Source organism: Oncorhynchus keta, chromosome 9, assembly GCF_023373465.1.
Source record: "Oncorhynchus keta strain PuntledgeMale-10-30-2019 chromosome 9, Oket_V2, whole genome shotgun sequence".
Classification (NCBI taxonomy): Eukaryota; Metazoa; Chordata; class Actinopteri; order Salmoniformes; family Salmonidae; genus Oncorhynchus; species Oncorhynchus keta.
The window spans coordinates 11,987,116-12,002,219 of record NC_068429.1 but is presented as its reverse complement, the minus strand read 5'-3'; the positions used below and the strand labels follow the sequence as shown (position 1 = coordinate 12,002,219).

The 15,104-nt window shown below is 44.9% G+C and overlaps 1 protein-coding gene across 7 annotated transcripts in view; it reads left to right on the top strand.

Moving 5' to 3' along the window:
- The window catches only part of nrg1 (neuregulin 1), a 207,455-nt gene that overhangs the window by 11,750 nt on the left and 180,601 nt on the right, over positions 1-15,104 (top strand). For 4 of the 7 annotated variants that reach the window (XM_052525206.1, XM_052525203.1, XM_052525205.1 and 1 more), the window contains exon 1: positions 2,334-3,019. The exons of 1 other annotated variant lie outside the window; for it this stretch is intronic. In XM_052525206.1, the coding sequence (XP_052381166.1) occupies positions 2,431-3,019 (589 nt within the window). In that variant the 5' untranslated portion in view covers positions 2,334-2,430. Of the gene's footprint in view, positions 1-2,333; positions 3,020-15,104 lie in introns of those variants that run through there. 2 more of the 7 variants (XM_052525209.1, XM_052525208.1) reach the window with 1 other exon arrangement.

The following is a 15,104-nucleotide window of genomic DNA, read 5'->3' as shown; positions in this document are numbered from 1 at the left end:
TTTATCTAACACAGCAACATTTATCTAACACAGCAACATTTATCTAACACAGCAACATTTATCTAACACAGCAACATTTATCTAACACAGCAACATTTATCTAACACAGCAACATTTAACTAACACAGCAACATTTAACTAACACAGCAACATTTAACTAACACAGCAACATTGAACTAACACAGCAACATTGAACTAACACAGCAACATTTATCTAACACAGCAACATTGAACTAACACAGCAACATTTATCTAACACAGCAACATTTATCTAACACAGCAACATTTATCTAACACAGCAACATTTATCTAACACAACATTTATCTAACACAGCAACATTTATCTAACACAGCAACATTTATCTAACACAGCAACATTTATCTAACACAGCAACATTTATCTAACACAGCAACATTTAACTAACACAGCAACATTTAACTAACACAGCAACATTTAACTAACACAGCAACATTTAACTAACACAGCAACATTGAACTAACACAGCAACATACACTTTTGTACATATTTTGTACAGTTCTAGAACTTCTATTTAGATTACTGCTGTACCTCCAGCAGGCTTGGCATGACGAATTTGATCCTGGTAATTATGACACACCTTTTCATTGACAACCTGTCAGTGAGGAGAGATGAGGCCTGAGACTGTAGTTGTAACACCCTATTCCCTATATAGTGCATTACTTTGGACTGGGGCCCTGGTCAAAAGTAGGGCACTAGATAGGGAATAGGGTGCCGTTTTGGCAGCGCTGCTGCTTTGGCCATTCGCTCTCAATTCCCGGGCCAAGGGTTCATTCATAGCCCGATGAAACATGCATCTATCAAATCAAAATTGGATGCCTTGGAAATGATCTACTAACCAGGATAAATGTACAACGTTGACAGAAATCCTCATGAAGGCTATACAAAGATACATATTATTCTCCATCTGTACTTTGAAGGTTCAGGTCCCTGACGTTCTACTTTAAGTTTTAGAGGATCTGAGTTTGTATTTGTGTGAGAGAGATAGAGAAGGAGTGACTTGTGCGAAGAAGCGAGACAGCTGTGCTGGATGTGTCATATGTGCCCACAGTGGGACGTGCCAGATCAATGCAGCAGGCCAGGGTGGGTTAAGTAGCTGGGCAATGGCTCTCAAGCAGGTGGAAGGCAGGCTCCTGGCAGGCTGGCCTCCAGGCCATAGGCGCCCCTCTCATGTGCAGCTGTCCAGGCAGGGCCTGTTGTGGCTGTGGCAAGGATATGTTATAGGGCTGGGGCTGTCATGCCAAGGAATGAGCCAAGTGGGTGACTAACCACAGGCCGTGTGTCCTGGACACAGTGGACAGACCCCTGCAGGTGTTGCTCATGGATTGTGCCATTACCCATCAGGCCCCTCCACAACGATGGGAACCACAACAGGCTAGAGATGCTAGCCAGGATAGGGAACATGATATTCTAGAGGCAACCGATAGGACAACAGTCACCACATGGAAACCTGGGGCATCACAGAGGTGGAAACAAACAGCTCGAATGACAAGAACTGGTTTTAGGAGGTGGTGATTAACTTTGCCAGTGAGAGTCACAATATTGTGTAGCAAATCTGTTGCCTGCAATTGTTATCACTGAATGAAATAAGCCACATGGTTAGAAAACACAAATCTGTCTTGCTGTGCGACTGTTATATGAGCAGGGAAACTGTAAGTAAATTGGGGGCTAATGACTTTGAATCCGTTGTTGGCAAATGTTCTCCACAACATTCTCAGTTTGGATAAGCAACTGACCAGTCCTGGGTTCACACCAAGTAATCCAGGATCAGACTATTGGGTTTCATCCAAATAAATTGTTTTTATGTAGCCATTTTGTTGTTGCTCTAATGGGAATTAATATCTTGCTGTTCCACAGGAAAACAACCCATAAGTCACTCTCAGTTGTGATTATGCTACAAAAGGCTTGAATGTAATAGGTTTATTCCTCATAGTCTGAAGTGCTTTAAATTGATTGTAGCCTATTTATCTCACATTTTGTGTTCATGATTCATGATAACAATGCATACTAAGAAAAATAAGCTTGCAAAAATCAGTCTAATTTAAGAATGCCATATCAATCAGAATCAAATCAAGCACATCCATTTCCAATAAAGACAAACAATCACAACCTCAGGATTTTTATCTTCTACATTTAATTTGGTGCAAATCTTGCATGCCTAATGCACAAAACAGCAGAAATTGGTGTCAAGGGAGGAAATCCTCTCACACACATGGCACAGTAAGAGCCTTTCCCATTACCAACTCCGCCCCTCTCATCTTGTAGTTTACTGTAGCAGCAACTGCGGGCTTCAGACGGATCACACTTGCTTTCACCATCAGAGCTTAGTCAAATGTTCCTTTCTTACCTGCGCGCCTCATTCAGCCTTTTAAGTCCCACTTACCTCCGTCGCAATGAGGACATACCTTGCGACGGGACAGAGTTCATTCACTATTTCGGTTGTTTGTGGGATCTTTGTGTCCTTTTCCATCTCTCCGCATGGAGGGCTCTGTGGGCTGACTTGTAATAACCCCTCTCCCGTGGCTCCGCTGCAGGAGTTGGTGCACCGGTCTAGAGTTGTGTTTGAGGGAAAGCTTCAAGAAGACGGGCGCAAGAGAGATATCAACCGAAGAGAGCGGGAAAAGCTACTCAATCAAAGAGCTGGTGGTATACGGAATGAGAGCGCGGTCCAGAGAATGAAAGGAGAAGTTGATTTGTCGTCAGAGTCCGTGCCAAACAGGACGTCAGAGTCGGAACCATACCAGGTTAGGATAAGGGTCCATCAAGTATGGGAAGTAAAAGCGGGGGGGCTCGAGAAGGATTCTGTCGTTTCTATTGTCTGGAACCGGGGTGATAACTGTTTGACATTGACTAAAGACACAAGATACATGTTTTTCATGGAACCCACGAATGACACCTCGGTGTTCCACGCCGTTTTCCCACCTGTCGAGACGCGGCGAGCTGTCCGAAAGGATGTCAGCAAAGTGCTCTGCCAAGAATGTGGTAAGTGCAGGGTGATTGCCCACTCTCTGCTAATAACGTGGAACTTTCTGCTGGTCCATAATCTGACAAAATGTCATTTCAAAATGTCTGTTCAGACAGACAGGGCGTATGACCCTGTGATACAAGGCCAAACCCCCATAAATGATCATTTCGGACAATTTTAAAACTTTAAAGCATGACATTGACAGCCCAATTGTGTCCATACATTTCACTCAAGGCGAATTGGGGCAGCTGCAGTGAGCTCTGGATAAAGTTAAATATTGGAACGTAGCCAAAGAATGTCATATTGTCATATCCTAAATGACTTTGGTCACTAAGGGCATGCATGATTAGGCATGTAGGCTAAATGGGCGTCATGAGATGACAAGCCATAAGGTGAGAGAGCGGTGTTTACCGGGGGGCTCACCCAGATGTGTCAATGTCGCGATACCTCGGGAGCTCTCTACACGCGGTGGTGCTGAATGTTCATTGACTGGGAATTCCAACTTCCGTTGCTAAACGGGGGTGGGGGGCACAGACGTCAGTTCACGTCTAGTTTTCATTTACTTTTGGTTGAGTTAACAACTAACGTGACTTCAACGTGAAATAAACCAAAAATGGTCACCCTGTCATAGAATTTTGGTTAAAAGTTGGGTAAAAACAAAATCCCTTATGTTCTTGACTTTTTGCAAATCCAATCAGTCTTCTACGTTGATTTAACTTCATCACATTGCATTTTTTGGGCTGAAATTATGTGGAAACAATCATTTTTTTTGCCCAGTGGACAGGTAGGCTACATTTTGCAGCACACCTCATCTGTTTTGTGATAAAAGTTTATTGAGGATGGAAATCTAGCTATGTCATTCGAAAATGTTAGACTGGCCATATTCTGTCTAAGGGGACAATCACGTTTTTTATTTGATAGTTAACCCATTCAGTTAACTGTTATTCAGGGGGTAAGAGTTCATGCTCTCACAATATTTTTTCTTACATCAATTCTCTTTTCCGATAAGGTGATACAGTTGTGTTATAAGCATATGCTGAAGATAATCTCTTACTCTTTAATCACAATCAACCACACCTAGTACATCTCATATTGTCTGTACACTGATGCAGTTATTTTATATGCCACAGAGGAAATACAAACATTCAGGAGTCGACAGACTTTATAATCCATTTTGGTTGACAGCATAATTACCCGGGGGAGGGGGTGCACTAATGTTATCAGGTTCACAATGAGGACCATTACCCAAATCCCCAGGGCATAAAGTGCACTCACTGTTCATGAACAGTGACAGTCGTTTGGGATGCAAATTCATCGAGTGGCCGTAAAATGCCCAAGATCTATAAAGGGGAATGCTTTTGTCATTTTGGAATGAGGGAGGTCCTTGTACACATCCCAGTGGCGCTCCTCTGTGACAAAACACTAATGAGAGAGAATATCATGTCTGTATTCTGCAGTGTCTACACACTGCTTGACTGCGTGTGGGTGGGAAATGACCATTATTGTGCACCATTTAAATAGTATTGATAAGGAAAAAAGTATGAATTAAATAACAGACTCAGTTATATCATATAGGCTATGTTAGATAAGGTTGCCAATTTCTTGTTGGATTCGGCATCAGTTTTTGCAGCCACATCAAATCCTTAATTTCCAAGTAGGCTATTGCTTCATGTACTATGGGCACATACATAATTCTTGTAAGGAGCTTTAGGTTGTTCATGAGCTCAATGTTTGGTTTTTGTTTTCCTCTCAACTAGACTTAGTACAATTGCTCAAATATGTCTGATACATTCCTTTCCAAGTCCCGATTCCATTAGTTCTCCATGGAGACCCAACAATGTACTGTGAGTACAGTGCACTGTAGCCTAGATTGTACCTTTCGTGGAACTACTGGTACAGAATGATGAGTACAGATTCTTTGTCTGTTAGTGATTGATAAACATGACAAATATGACAACCCTTCAGAACACCTATGCTATACTAAGAGTAGATCCAGTGAATGAGTGATAGTGGTTTCCATGCCCTGTAAAGAATGGGTGTGTTTTCATTCAGGACCACCGTAGCCCTGTATAGTCCATGGTGCTATGTTCACGCTCAGAGTGCCGTAGAAGAACTAAAGGGACATATGTCCATTTCCTCCCCAGCCCGAGGACAGGTGCTACTCTGATAATGTGAGGATGGATCCACCCTGGACAGAAGGGACAGCAGTGGCTCACAGTAGTAAAAAGGGTTTCAGGTGGCGAAACACAGTTTGTCATGAAAAGACCATGTGTTCCAAGTCCTGAAGCAAAACAAGGATCAAAGTAGAGAAGGTTTCTATGAAATACCTTGAAGTGCTGTATGTAAAACGTTCTGTTCCATTTCTCAATAGACGTCCACACTTTGTTCATTGCTTTTGACCACATTTTCAAGAAAATGCATGTGATATGCAAATGCTCCTGAGTGGTGCAGCCGTCTAAGGCACTGCATCTCAGTGCTTGAGGTGTCTCTACAGACACCCTGGTTCAAATCCAGGCTGTATCACAACCGGCTGTGATTGGGAGTCCCATAGGGCGGCGCACAATTGGCCCAGCATTGTCTGGGTTTGGCCGGTGTAGGTTGTCATTATAAATATATAAAATCATTTGTTCTTAACTGACTTGCGTAGTTAAATAAAGGTTCAACTAAAAATAGATGTACCATTCAAATGTATAGTCAGATCACAGTACATTAATACAATGTAGCCACTGAAGTGATTGCTAAGCAGTGGTCGCTGGGATAATGAAGGCAGTTTACACGCAAGCACATACTACTAAATGTCATTCTGGATATAGATGATGGAACAGGATCAAGTATTGGTTTCCTGATTCAAAACCAGCTATTTGACAAAGACTCAATGTAATGTGCTTAGCTTCAGCTCACAGGCCTAGAGGATAACCTCACTGTGTTCATTGTCTGTTGCTGCCTCGGTTTTAGTGGTGACTGTGTTTAGTTGGGGGGGGGGTATCGGTGTCGAAATAAACAATGCCTGCATTCCTCTTGTGAGAACTCTTTTTACCCATCTCAAGAGACAGTAAATGGCTCAGTGCGAAGAACAATTCTTTCAGACTGTGCAACCACACTGCACTAACGTCATTGTAAAGGCAGTTGTATGAGTCCCCTTTCAGAGAGGGAACAGTTTACGCTTTGCAGGGTCTTGGTAAATTCTTGTGAATTTACTATTTAGACCCAATCATGTGATGTTTCTACTCTTTAAACAATGTTTCCAGGACTGATTGATTGCAGAAAGCCACGCCTCCCTCGGGAATGACAAATTTGGATCTTTCCGACAGCGGACAGTTCCAGCTCATTTGCTTGATAATGGGGACAATGATAGAATAGATCTGTGATGCTTGAACGAAATAAGAGTCTTCTGAAAAGACGCTAGAACACAGGAGGCTGCTGAGGGGAGGACGGTTCATAATAACGGCCGGAACGAAGCAATGGAATGGCATCAAACACACGGAAGCCATGTGTTTGATGTATTTGATACCATTCCACCCATTCCGCTCCAGCCATTACTACGAGCCACCAACCTCCTGTGTGATAGAACGTGTACTTTGTTGAGTCATGTGACTTACTACACAGATTGAAGAAAATCATTCCCAGAGTGTGGAGGACATTGTTCGAGGTGCACAATCAATGCTGCATTATATGAAACACTACAGGCACCTAGAGCTAGGCTCGTGTTGTAATACAACAGTTGATTTTGGGGGGATTATTAGATAGTCAAGCAATGCTGAAACAATTATTGTATTGTTCTGTTGGGGTAAATAATATAACTGACCCACAACGTAATTGTAAATCCAGTGTTTATGCAGAAAATACATTGTAGACGGTTGAAGTGTATAATTAAAGGCTTCTGCAAGTTTGATTCCCCTAAGAATCTAGGCTAGTTCTCACATAATCAGGAAATAAAATAAAACAACAAGCTAGACATTCTGTTTAGGGATGCTGTAGCAAGGCTTTACAAGAGAGAGAGAGAGGGAGAAAAATAATTTTTTAACAGAACACTGTACTAGTGGCAGCAACATGCAGAACTGTGAGTACAACTCAGGGTGTTTTCACATATAGTCCTCTTTAAAATAACTGATATCAGTCCTCCTTTTACATTTTAAAAGCTAATATATTGCATTTAGTTCAAATATTAGGCATAATAATTGTAAATTGAAGATACTATTAACATTATTATTAGTAAAAATAAATAGCAGAAGAATAACTGCAGATGAAATAATGCTGTAATTGAAAATTGTACATCAAATGTAGGCTACTGGCCCTTTAAGAACTAGAACGTATGTTGAACCCTGTGTTGTGATTATCACCTAATATGCTGTTGTCTTCTCACACTGTTCAAACCCTCATGAAGTTCTCACCTATAGATCACATATTGCAAACAAATAATCGGAACTAAAAACTCCAAAAACATATTTTTTCTTTCTGTGCGCTCTTGACAATCTCTAATCAGTATAAAGAAAACTGCACACGTTTTTTCCACGAACCTGAGGTATAATCATTAGCCAAACGGTCAACTAAAACAAGAGTTTCTATTGGACAAATTCAGGTAGGTTCCTCCCTGTTTTGTTCCATCTGCTTCCTTTTAAGAAATGTTTTGCAAGAGAAATCAAATGAAATCAAAATCAAGAATTTGTGTAATGAATACGCCCCTACATATCATCTTATCTATTTTATGGCACCAATATGAGTGAAGGGTTATGGCAGGGGAAACAGTGTTGCAGTCATCTGGAGTGAGGGGTTATGGCAGGGGAAACAGTGTTGCAGTAATCTAGAGTGAGGGGTTATGGCAGGGGAAACAGTGTTGCAGTAATCTAGAGTGAGGGGTTATGGCAGGGGAAACAGGGTTGCAGTAATCTAGAGTGAGGGGTTATGGCCGGGGAAACAGTGTTGCAGTAATCTAGAGTGAGGGGTTATGGCCGGGGAAACAGTGTTGCAGTAATCTAGAGTGAGGGGTTATGGCAGGGGAAACAGTATTGCAGTAATCTAGAGTGAAGGGTTATGGCAGGGGAAACAGTATTGCAGTAATCTAGAGTGATGGGTTATGGCCAGGGAAACAGTGTTGCAGTAATCTAGAGTGAGGGGTTATGGCAGGGGAAACAGTGTTGCAGTAATCTAGAGTGAGGGGTTATGGCCGGGGAAACAGTGTTGCAGTAATCTAGAGTGAGGGGTTATTGCAGGGGAAACAGTGTGGCAGTAATCTAGAGTGAGGGGTTATTGCAGGGGAAACAGTGTTGCAGTAATCTAGAGTGAGGGGTTATTGCAGGGGAAACAGTGTTGCAGTAATCTAGAGTGAGGGGTTATGGCAGGGGAAACAGTGTTGCAGTAATCTAGAGTGAGGGGTTATGGCAGGGGAAACAGTATTGCAGTAATCTAGAGTGAGGGGTTATGGCAGGGGAAACAGTGTTGCAGTAATCTAGAGTGAGGGGTTATGGCAGGGGAAACAGTGTTGCAGTAATCTAGAGTGAGGGGTTATGGCAGGGGAAACAGTGTTGCAGTAATCTAGAGTGAGGGGTTATTGCAGGGGAAACAGTGTTGCAGTAATCTAGAGTGAGGGGTTATGGCAGGGGAAACAGGGTTGCAGTAATCTAGAGTGAGGGGTTATGGCAGGGGAAACAGTGTTGCAGTAATCTAGAGTGAGGGGTTATGGCAGGGGAAACAGGGTTGCAGTAATCTAGAGTGAGGGGTTATGGCCGGGGAAACAGTGTTGCAGTAATCTAGAATGAGGGGTTATAGCAGGGGAAACAGTGTTGCAGTAATCTAGAGTGAGGGGTTATGGCAGGGGAAACAGTGTTGCAGTAATCTAGAATGAGGGGTTATAGCAGGGGAAACAGGGTGGCAGTAATCTAGAGTGAGGGGTTATAGCAGGGGAAACAGTGTTGCAGTAATCTAGAGTGAGGGGTTATGGCCGGGGAAACAGTGTTGCAGTAATCTAGAGTGAGGGGTTATGGCCGGGGAAACAGTGTTGCAGTAATCTAGAGTGAGGGGTTATGGCCGGGGAAACAGCGTTGCAGTAATCTAGAGTGAGGGGTTATAGCAGGGGAAACAGTGTTGCAGTAATCTAGAGTGAGGGGTTATGGCCGCGTTGCAGTAATCTAGAGTGAGGGGTTATGGCAGGGGAAACAGTGTTGCAGTAATCTAGAGTGAGGGGTTATGGCAGGGGAAACAGGGTGGCAGTAATCTAGAATGAGGGGTTATAGCAGGGGAAACAGTGTTGCAGTAATCTAGAGTGAGGGGTTATGGCAGGGGAAACAGTGTTGCAGTAATCTAGAGTGAGGGGTTATGGCCGGGGAAACAGTGTTGCAGTAATCTAGAGTGAGGGGTTATGGCCGGGGAAACAGGGTGGCAGTAATCTAGAATGAGGGGTTATGGCAGGGGAAACAGCGTTGCAGTAATCTAGAATGAGGGATTATGGCCGGGGAAACAGGGTGGCAGTAATCTAGAGTGAGGGGTTATGGCAGGGGAAACAGTGTTGCAGTAATCTAGAGTGAGGGGTTATGGCAGGGGAAACAGTGTTGCAGTAATCTAGAATGAGGGGTTATAGCAGGGGAAACAGGGTGGCAGTAATCTAGAGTGAGGGGTTATGGCCGGGGAAACAGTGTTGCAGTAATCTAGAGTGAGGGGTTATGGCCGGGGAAACAGTGTTGCAGTAATCTAGAGTGAGGGGTTATGGCCGGGGAAACAGCGTTGCAGTAATCTAGAGTGAGGGGTTATGGCCGGGGAAACAGTGTTGCAGTAATCTAGAGTGAGGGGTTATGGCCGGGGAAACAGTGTTGCAGTAATCTAGAGTGAGGGGTTATGGCCGGGGAAACAGCGTTGCAGTAATCTAGAGTGAGGGGTTATAGCAGGGGAAACAGTGTTGCAGTAATCTAGAGTGAGGGGTTATGGCAGGGGAAACAGTGTTGCAGTAATCTAGAGTGAGGGGTTATTGCAGGGGAAACAGTGTTTCAGTAATCTAGAGTGAGGGGTTATAGCAGGGGAAACAGTGTTGCAGTAATCTAGAGTGAGGGGTTATGGCAGGGGAAACAGGGTGGCAGTAATCTAGAGTGAGGGGTTATAGCAGGGGAAACAGTGTTGCAGTAATCTAGAGTGAGGGGTTATGGCCGCGTTGCAGTAATCTAGAGTGAGGGGTTATGGCAGGGGAAACAGTGTTGCAGTAATCTAGAGTGAGGGGTTATTGCAGGGGAAACAGTGTTGTAGTAATCTAGAGTGAGGGGTTATTGCAGGGGAAACAGTGTTGCAGTAATCTAGAGTGAGGGGTTATGGCCGGGGAAACAGTGTTGCAGTAATCTAGAGTGAGGGGTTATGGCCGGGGAAACAGGGTGGCAGTAATCTAGAATGAGGGGTTATGGCAGGGGAAACAGCGTTGCAGTAATCTAGAATGAGGGATTATGGCCGGGGAAACAGGGTGGCAGTAATCTAGAGTGAGGGGTTATGGCAGGGGAAACAGTGTTGCAGTAATCTAGAATGAGGGGTTATAGCAGGGGAAACAGGGTGGCAGTAATCTAGAGTGAGGGGTTATGGCAGGGGAAACAGTGTTGCAGTAATCTAGAGTGAGGGGTTATGGCAGGGGAAACAGTGTTGCAGTAATCTAGAATGAGGGGTTATAGCAGGGGAAACAGGGTGGCAGTAATCTAGAGTGAGGGGTTATGGCCGGGGAAACAGTGTTGCAGTAATCTAGAGTGAGGGGTTATGGCCGGGGAAACAGTGTTGCAGTAATCTAGAGTGAGGGGTTATAGCAGGGGAAACAGTGTTGCAGTAATCTAGAGTGAGGGGTTATGGCAGGGGAAACAGTGTTGCAGTAATCTAGAGTGAGGGGTTATAGCAGGGGAAACAGTGTTGCAGTAATCTAGAGTGAGGGGTTATGGCAGGGGAAACAGTGTTGCAGTAATCTAGAGTGAGGGGTTATAGCAGGGGAAACAGTGTTGCAGTAATCTAGAGTGAGGGGTTATAGCAGGGGAAACAGTGTTGCAGTAATCTAGAGTGAGGGGTTATGGCAGGGGAAACAGTGTTGCAGTAATCTAGAGTGAGGGGTTATAGCAGGGGAAACAGTGTTGCAGTAATCTAGAGTGAGGGGTTATGGCAGGGGAAACAGGGTGGCAGTAATCTAGAGTGAGGGGTTATGGCAGGGGAAACAGCGTTGCAGTAATCTAGAATGAGGGGTTATGGCAGGGGAAACAGTGTTGCAGTAATCTAGAATGAGGGGTTATAGCAGGGGAAACAGTGTTGCAGTAATCTAGAGTGAGGGGTTATGGCAGGGGAAGCAGTGTTGCAGTAATCTAGAATGAGGGGTTATAGCAGGGGAAACAGGGTGGCAGTAATCTAGAGTGAGGGGTTATAGCAGGGGAAACAGTGTGGCAGTAATCTAGAGTGAGGGGTTATGGCAGGGGAAACAGTGTTGCAGTAATCTAGAGTGAGGGGTTATGGCAGGGGAAACAGTGTTGCAGTGATCTAGAGTGAGGGGTTATGGCAGGGGAAACAGTGTTGCAGTAATCTAGAGTGAGGGGTTATGGCAGGGGAAACAGTGTTGCAGTAATCTAGAGTGAGGGGTTATTGCAGGGGAAACAGTGTGGCAGTAATCTAGAGTGAGGGGTTATTGCAGGGGAAACAGTGTGGCAGTAATCTAGAGTGAGGGGTTATTGCAGGGGAAACAGTGTTGCAGTAATCTAGAGTGAGGGGTTATTGCAGGGGAAACAGTGTTGCAGTAATCTAGAGTGAGGGGTTATTGCAGGGGAAACAGTGTTGCAGTAATCTAGAGTGAGGGGTTATTGCAGGGGAAACAGTGTTGCAGTAATCTAGAATGAGGGGTTATGGCCGGGGAAACAGCGTTGCAGTAATCTAGAGTGAGGGGTTATAGCAGGGGAAACAGCGTTGCAGTAATCTAGAATGAGGGGTTATGGCAGGGGAAACAGTGTTGCAGTAATCTAGAGTGAGGGGTTATAGCAGGGGAAACAGTGTTGCAGTAATCTAGAGTGAGGGGTTATGGCAGGGGAAACAGTGTTGCAGTAATCTAGAATGAGGGGTTATAGCAGGGGAAACAGTGTTGCAGTAATCTAGAGTGAGGGGTTATGGCAGGGGAAGCAGTGTTGCAGTAATCTAGAATGAGGGGTTATGGCAGGGGAAACAGGGTTGCAGTAATCTAGAATGAGGGGTTATGGCCGGGGAAACAGTGTTGCAGTAATCTAGAGTGAGGGGTTATGGCCGGGGAAACAGTGTTGCAGTAATCTAGAATGAGGGGTTATGGCAGGGGAAACAGCGTTGCAGTAATCTAGAGTGAGGGGTTATGGCAGGGGAAACAGCGTTGCAGTAATCTAGAGTGAGGGGTTATGGCAGGGGAAACAGGGTGGCAGTAATCTAGAGTGAGGGGTTATGGCAGGGGAAACAGTGTTGCAGTAATCTAGAGTGAGGGGTTATGGCAGGGGAAGCAGTGTTGCAGTAATCTAGAGTGAGGGGTTATGGCAGGGGAAACAGTGTTGCAGTAATCTAGAGTGAGGGGTTATGGCAGGGGAAACAGCGTTGCAGTAATCTAGAGTGAGGGGTTATGGCAGGGGAAACAGTATTGCAGTAATCTAGAGTGAGGGGTTATGGCAGGGGAAACAGGGTGGCAGTAATCTAGAGTGAGGGGTTATGGCAGGGGAAACAGTATTGCAGTAATCTAGAGTGAGGGGTTATGGCAGGGGAAACAGGGTTGCAGTAATCTAGAGTGAGGGGTTATGGCAGGGGAAACAGTATTGCAGTAATCTAGAGTGAGGGGTTATGGCAGGGGAAACAGGGTGGCAGTAATCTAGAGTGAGGGGTTATGGCAGGGGAAACAGGGTGGCAGTAATCTAGAGTGAGGGGTTATGGCAGGGGAAACAGGGTGGCAGTAATCTAGAGTGAGGGGTTATGGCAGGGGAAACAGTATTGCAGTAATCTAGAGTGAGGGGTTATGGCAGGGGAAACAGGGTTGCAGTAATCTAGAGTGAGGGGTTATGGCAGGGGAAACAGTATTGCAGTAATCTAGAGTGAGGGGTTATGGCAGGGGAAACAGGGTGGCAGTAATCTAGAGTGAGGGGTTATGGCCGCGTTGCAGTAATCTAGAGTGAGGGGTTATAGCAGGGGAAACAGGGTGGCAGTAATCTAGAGTGAGGGGTTATGGCAGGGGAAACAGTGTTGCAGTAATCTAGAGTGAGGGGTTATAGCAGGGGAAACAGGGTGGCAGTAATCTAGAGTGAGGGGTTATGGCAGGGGAAACAGCGTTGCAGTAATCTAGAATGAGGGGTTATGGCAGGGGAAACAGTGTTGCAGTAATCTAGAATGAGGGGTTATAGCAGGGGAAACAGTGTTGCAGTAATCTAGAGTGAGGGGTTATGGCAGGGGAAGCAGTGTTGCAGTAATCTAGAATGAGGGGTTATAGCAGGGGAAACAGGGTGGCAGTAATCTAGAGTGAGGGGTTATAGCAGGGGAAGCAGTGTTGCAGTAATCTAGAGTGAGGGGTTATGGCCGGGGAAACAGTGTTGCAGTAATCTAGAGTGAGGGGTTATGGCAGGGGAAACAGTGTTGCAGTAATCTAGAGTGAGGGGTTATGGCAGGGGAAACAGTGTTGCAGTAATCTAGAGTGAGGGGTTATGGCAGGGGAAACAGTGTTGCAGTAATCTAGAGTGAGGGGTTATTGCAGGGGAAACAGTGTTGCAGTAATCTAGAGTGAGGGGTTATGGCAGGGGAAGCAGTGTTGCAGTAATCTAGAGTGAGGGGTTATGGCAGGGGAAGCAGTGTTGCAGTAATCTAGAGTGAGGGGTTATGGCAGGGGAAGCAGTGTTGCAGTAATCTAGAGTGAGGGGTTATGGCAGGGGAAACAGTGTTGCAGTAATCTAGAGTGAGGGGTTATGGCCGCGTTGCAGTAATCTAGAGTGAGGGGTTATGGCAGGGGAAACAGTGTTGCAGTAATCTAGAGTGAGGGGTTATGGCAGGGGAAACAGTGTTGCAGTAATCTAGAGTGAGGGGTTATGGCAGGGGAAACAGTGTTGCAGTAATCTAGAGTGAGGGGTTATGGCAGGGGAAACAGTGTTGCAGTAATCTAGAGTGAGGGGTTATGGCAGGGGAAGCAGTGTTGCAGTAATCTAGAGTGAGGGGTTATGGCAGGGGAAACAGTGTTGCAGTAATCTAGAGTGAGGGGTTATGGCAGGGGAAACAGTGTTGCAGTAATCTAGAGTGAGGGGTTATGGCAGGGGAAACAGTGTTGCAGTAATCTAGAGTGAGGGGTTATTGCAGGGGAAACAGTGTTGCAGTAATCTAGAGTGAGGGGTTATGGCAGGGGAAGCAGTGTTGCAGTAATCTAGAGTGAGGGGTTATGGCAGGGGAAGCAGTGTTGCAGTAATCTAGAGTGAGGGGTTATGGCAGGGGAAACAGTGTTGCAGTAATCTAGAGTGAGGGGTTATGGCCGCGTTGCAGTAATCTAGAGTGAGGGGTTATGGCAGGGGAAACAGGGTGGCAGTAATCTAGAGTGAGGGGTTATGGCAGGGGAAACAGTGTTGCAGTAATCTTGTTTGTGTGTGGGAATAATGACTAGTGAACCTGGGGAGCTTTGTTTTCACATTGCCCTAAAAAAGGGAACCGCAGAATTCAAGCAAACCGAACTCAGACCACCTCTCGAGATGGTCTCAGTTCGGATCGCTTCAGGGGCTCTTTTGAGGGGTATGAGTTCCTTTTGGAGTGTTCACACTGCACAACAAAAATAAGTGAACTGAACTGAGTTCACGAAAATGAAAGGCTGAAAGGGACCAAGTGTGATAACACCCTTAAAAACCTCTAGAAGTCTAAACTTTTGGAGGGAGGGTGTTCTACTAAACTATCATATAGAATTGTTTAAAGATGGTCATGCCATGGATCATTTAGCTATTTGATTTAGAATTTTAGGGCCCCTGTCGGTATGAAAAATATATCAAAAAAATGATTTGATCAAATATCGAATTTGGCCTTTACTCCTATAGCCCATATTCATAAATGGCAAAACACACAGTCAAAAAATAAATCATAATGAATAAGGTTTTGAAGTGTATTTTCTATATCTAGGAGAAATAAGAAAGCTAAGGA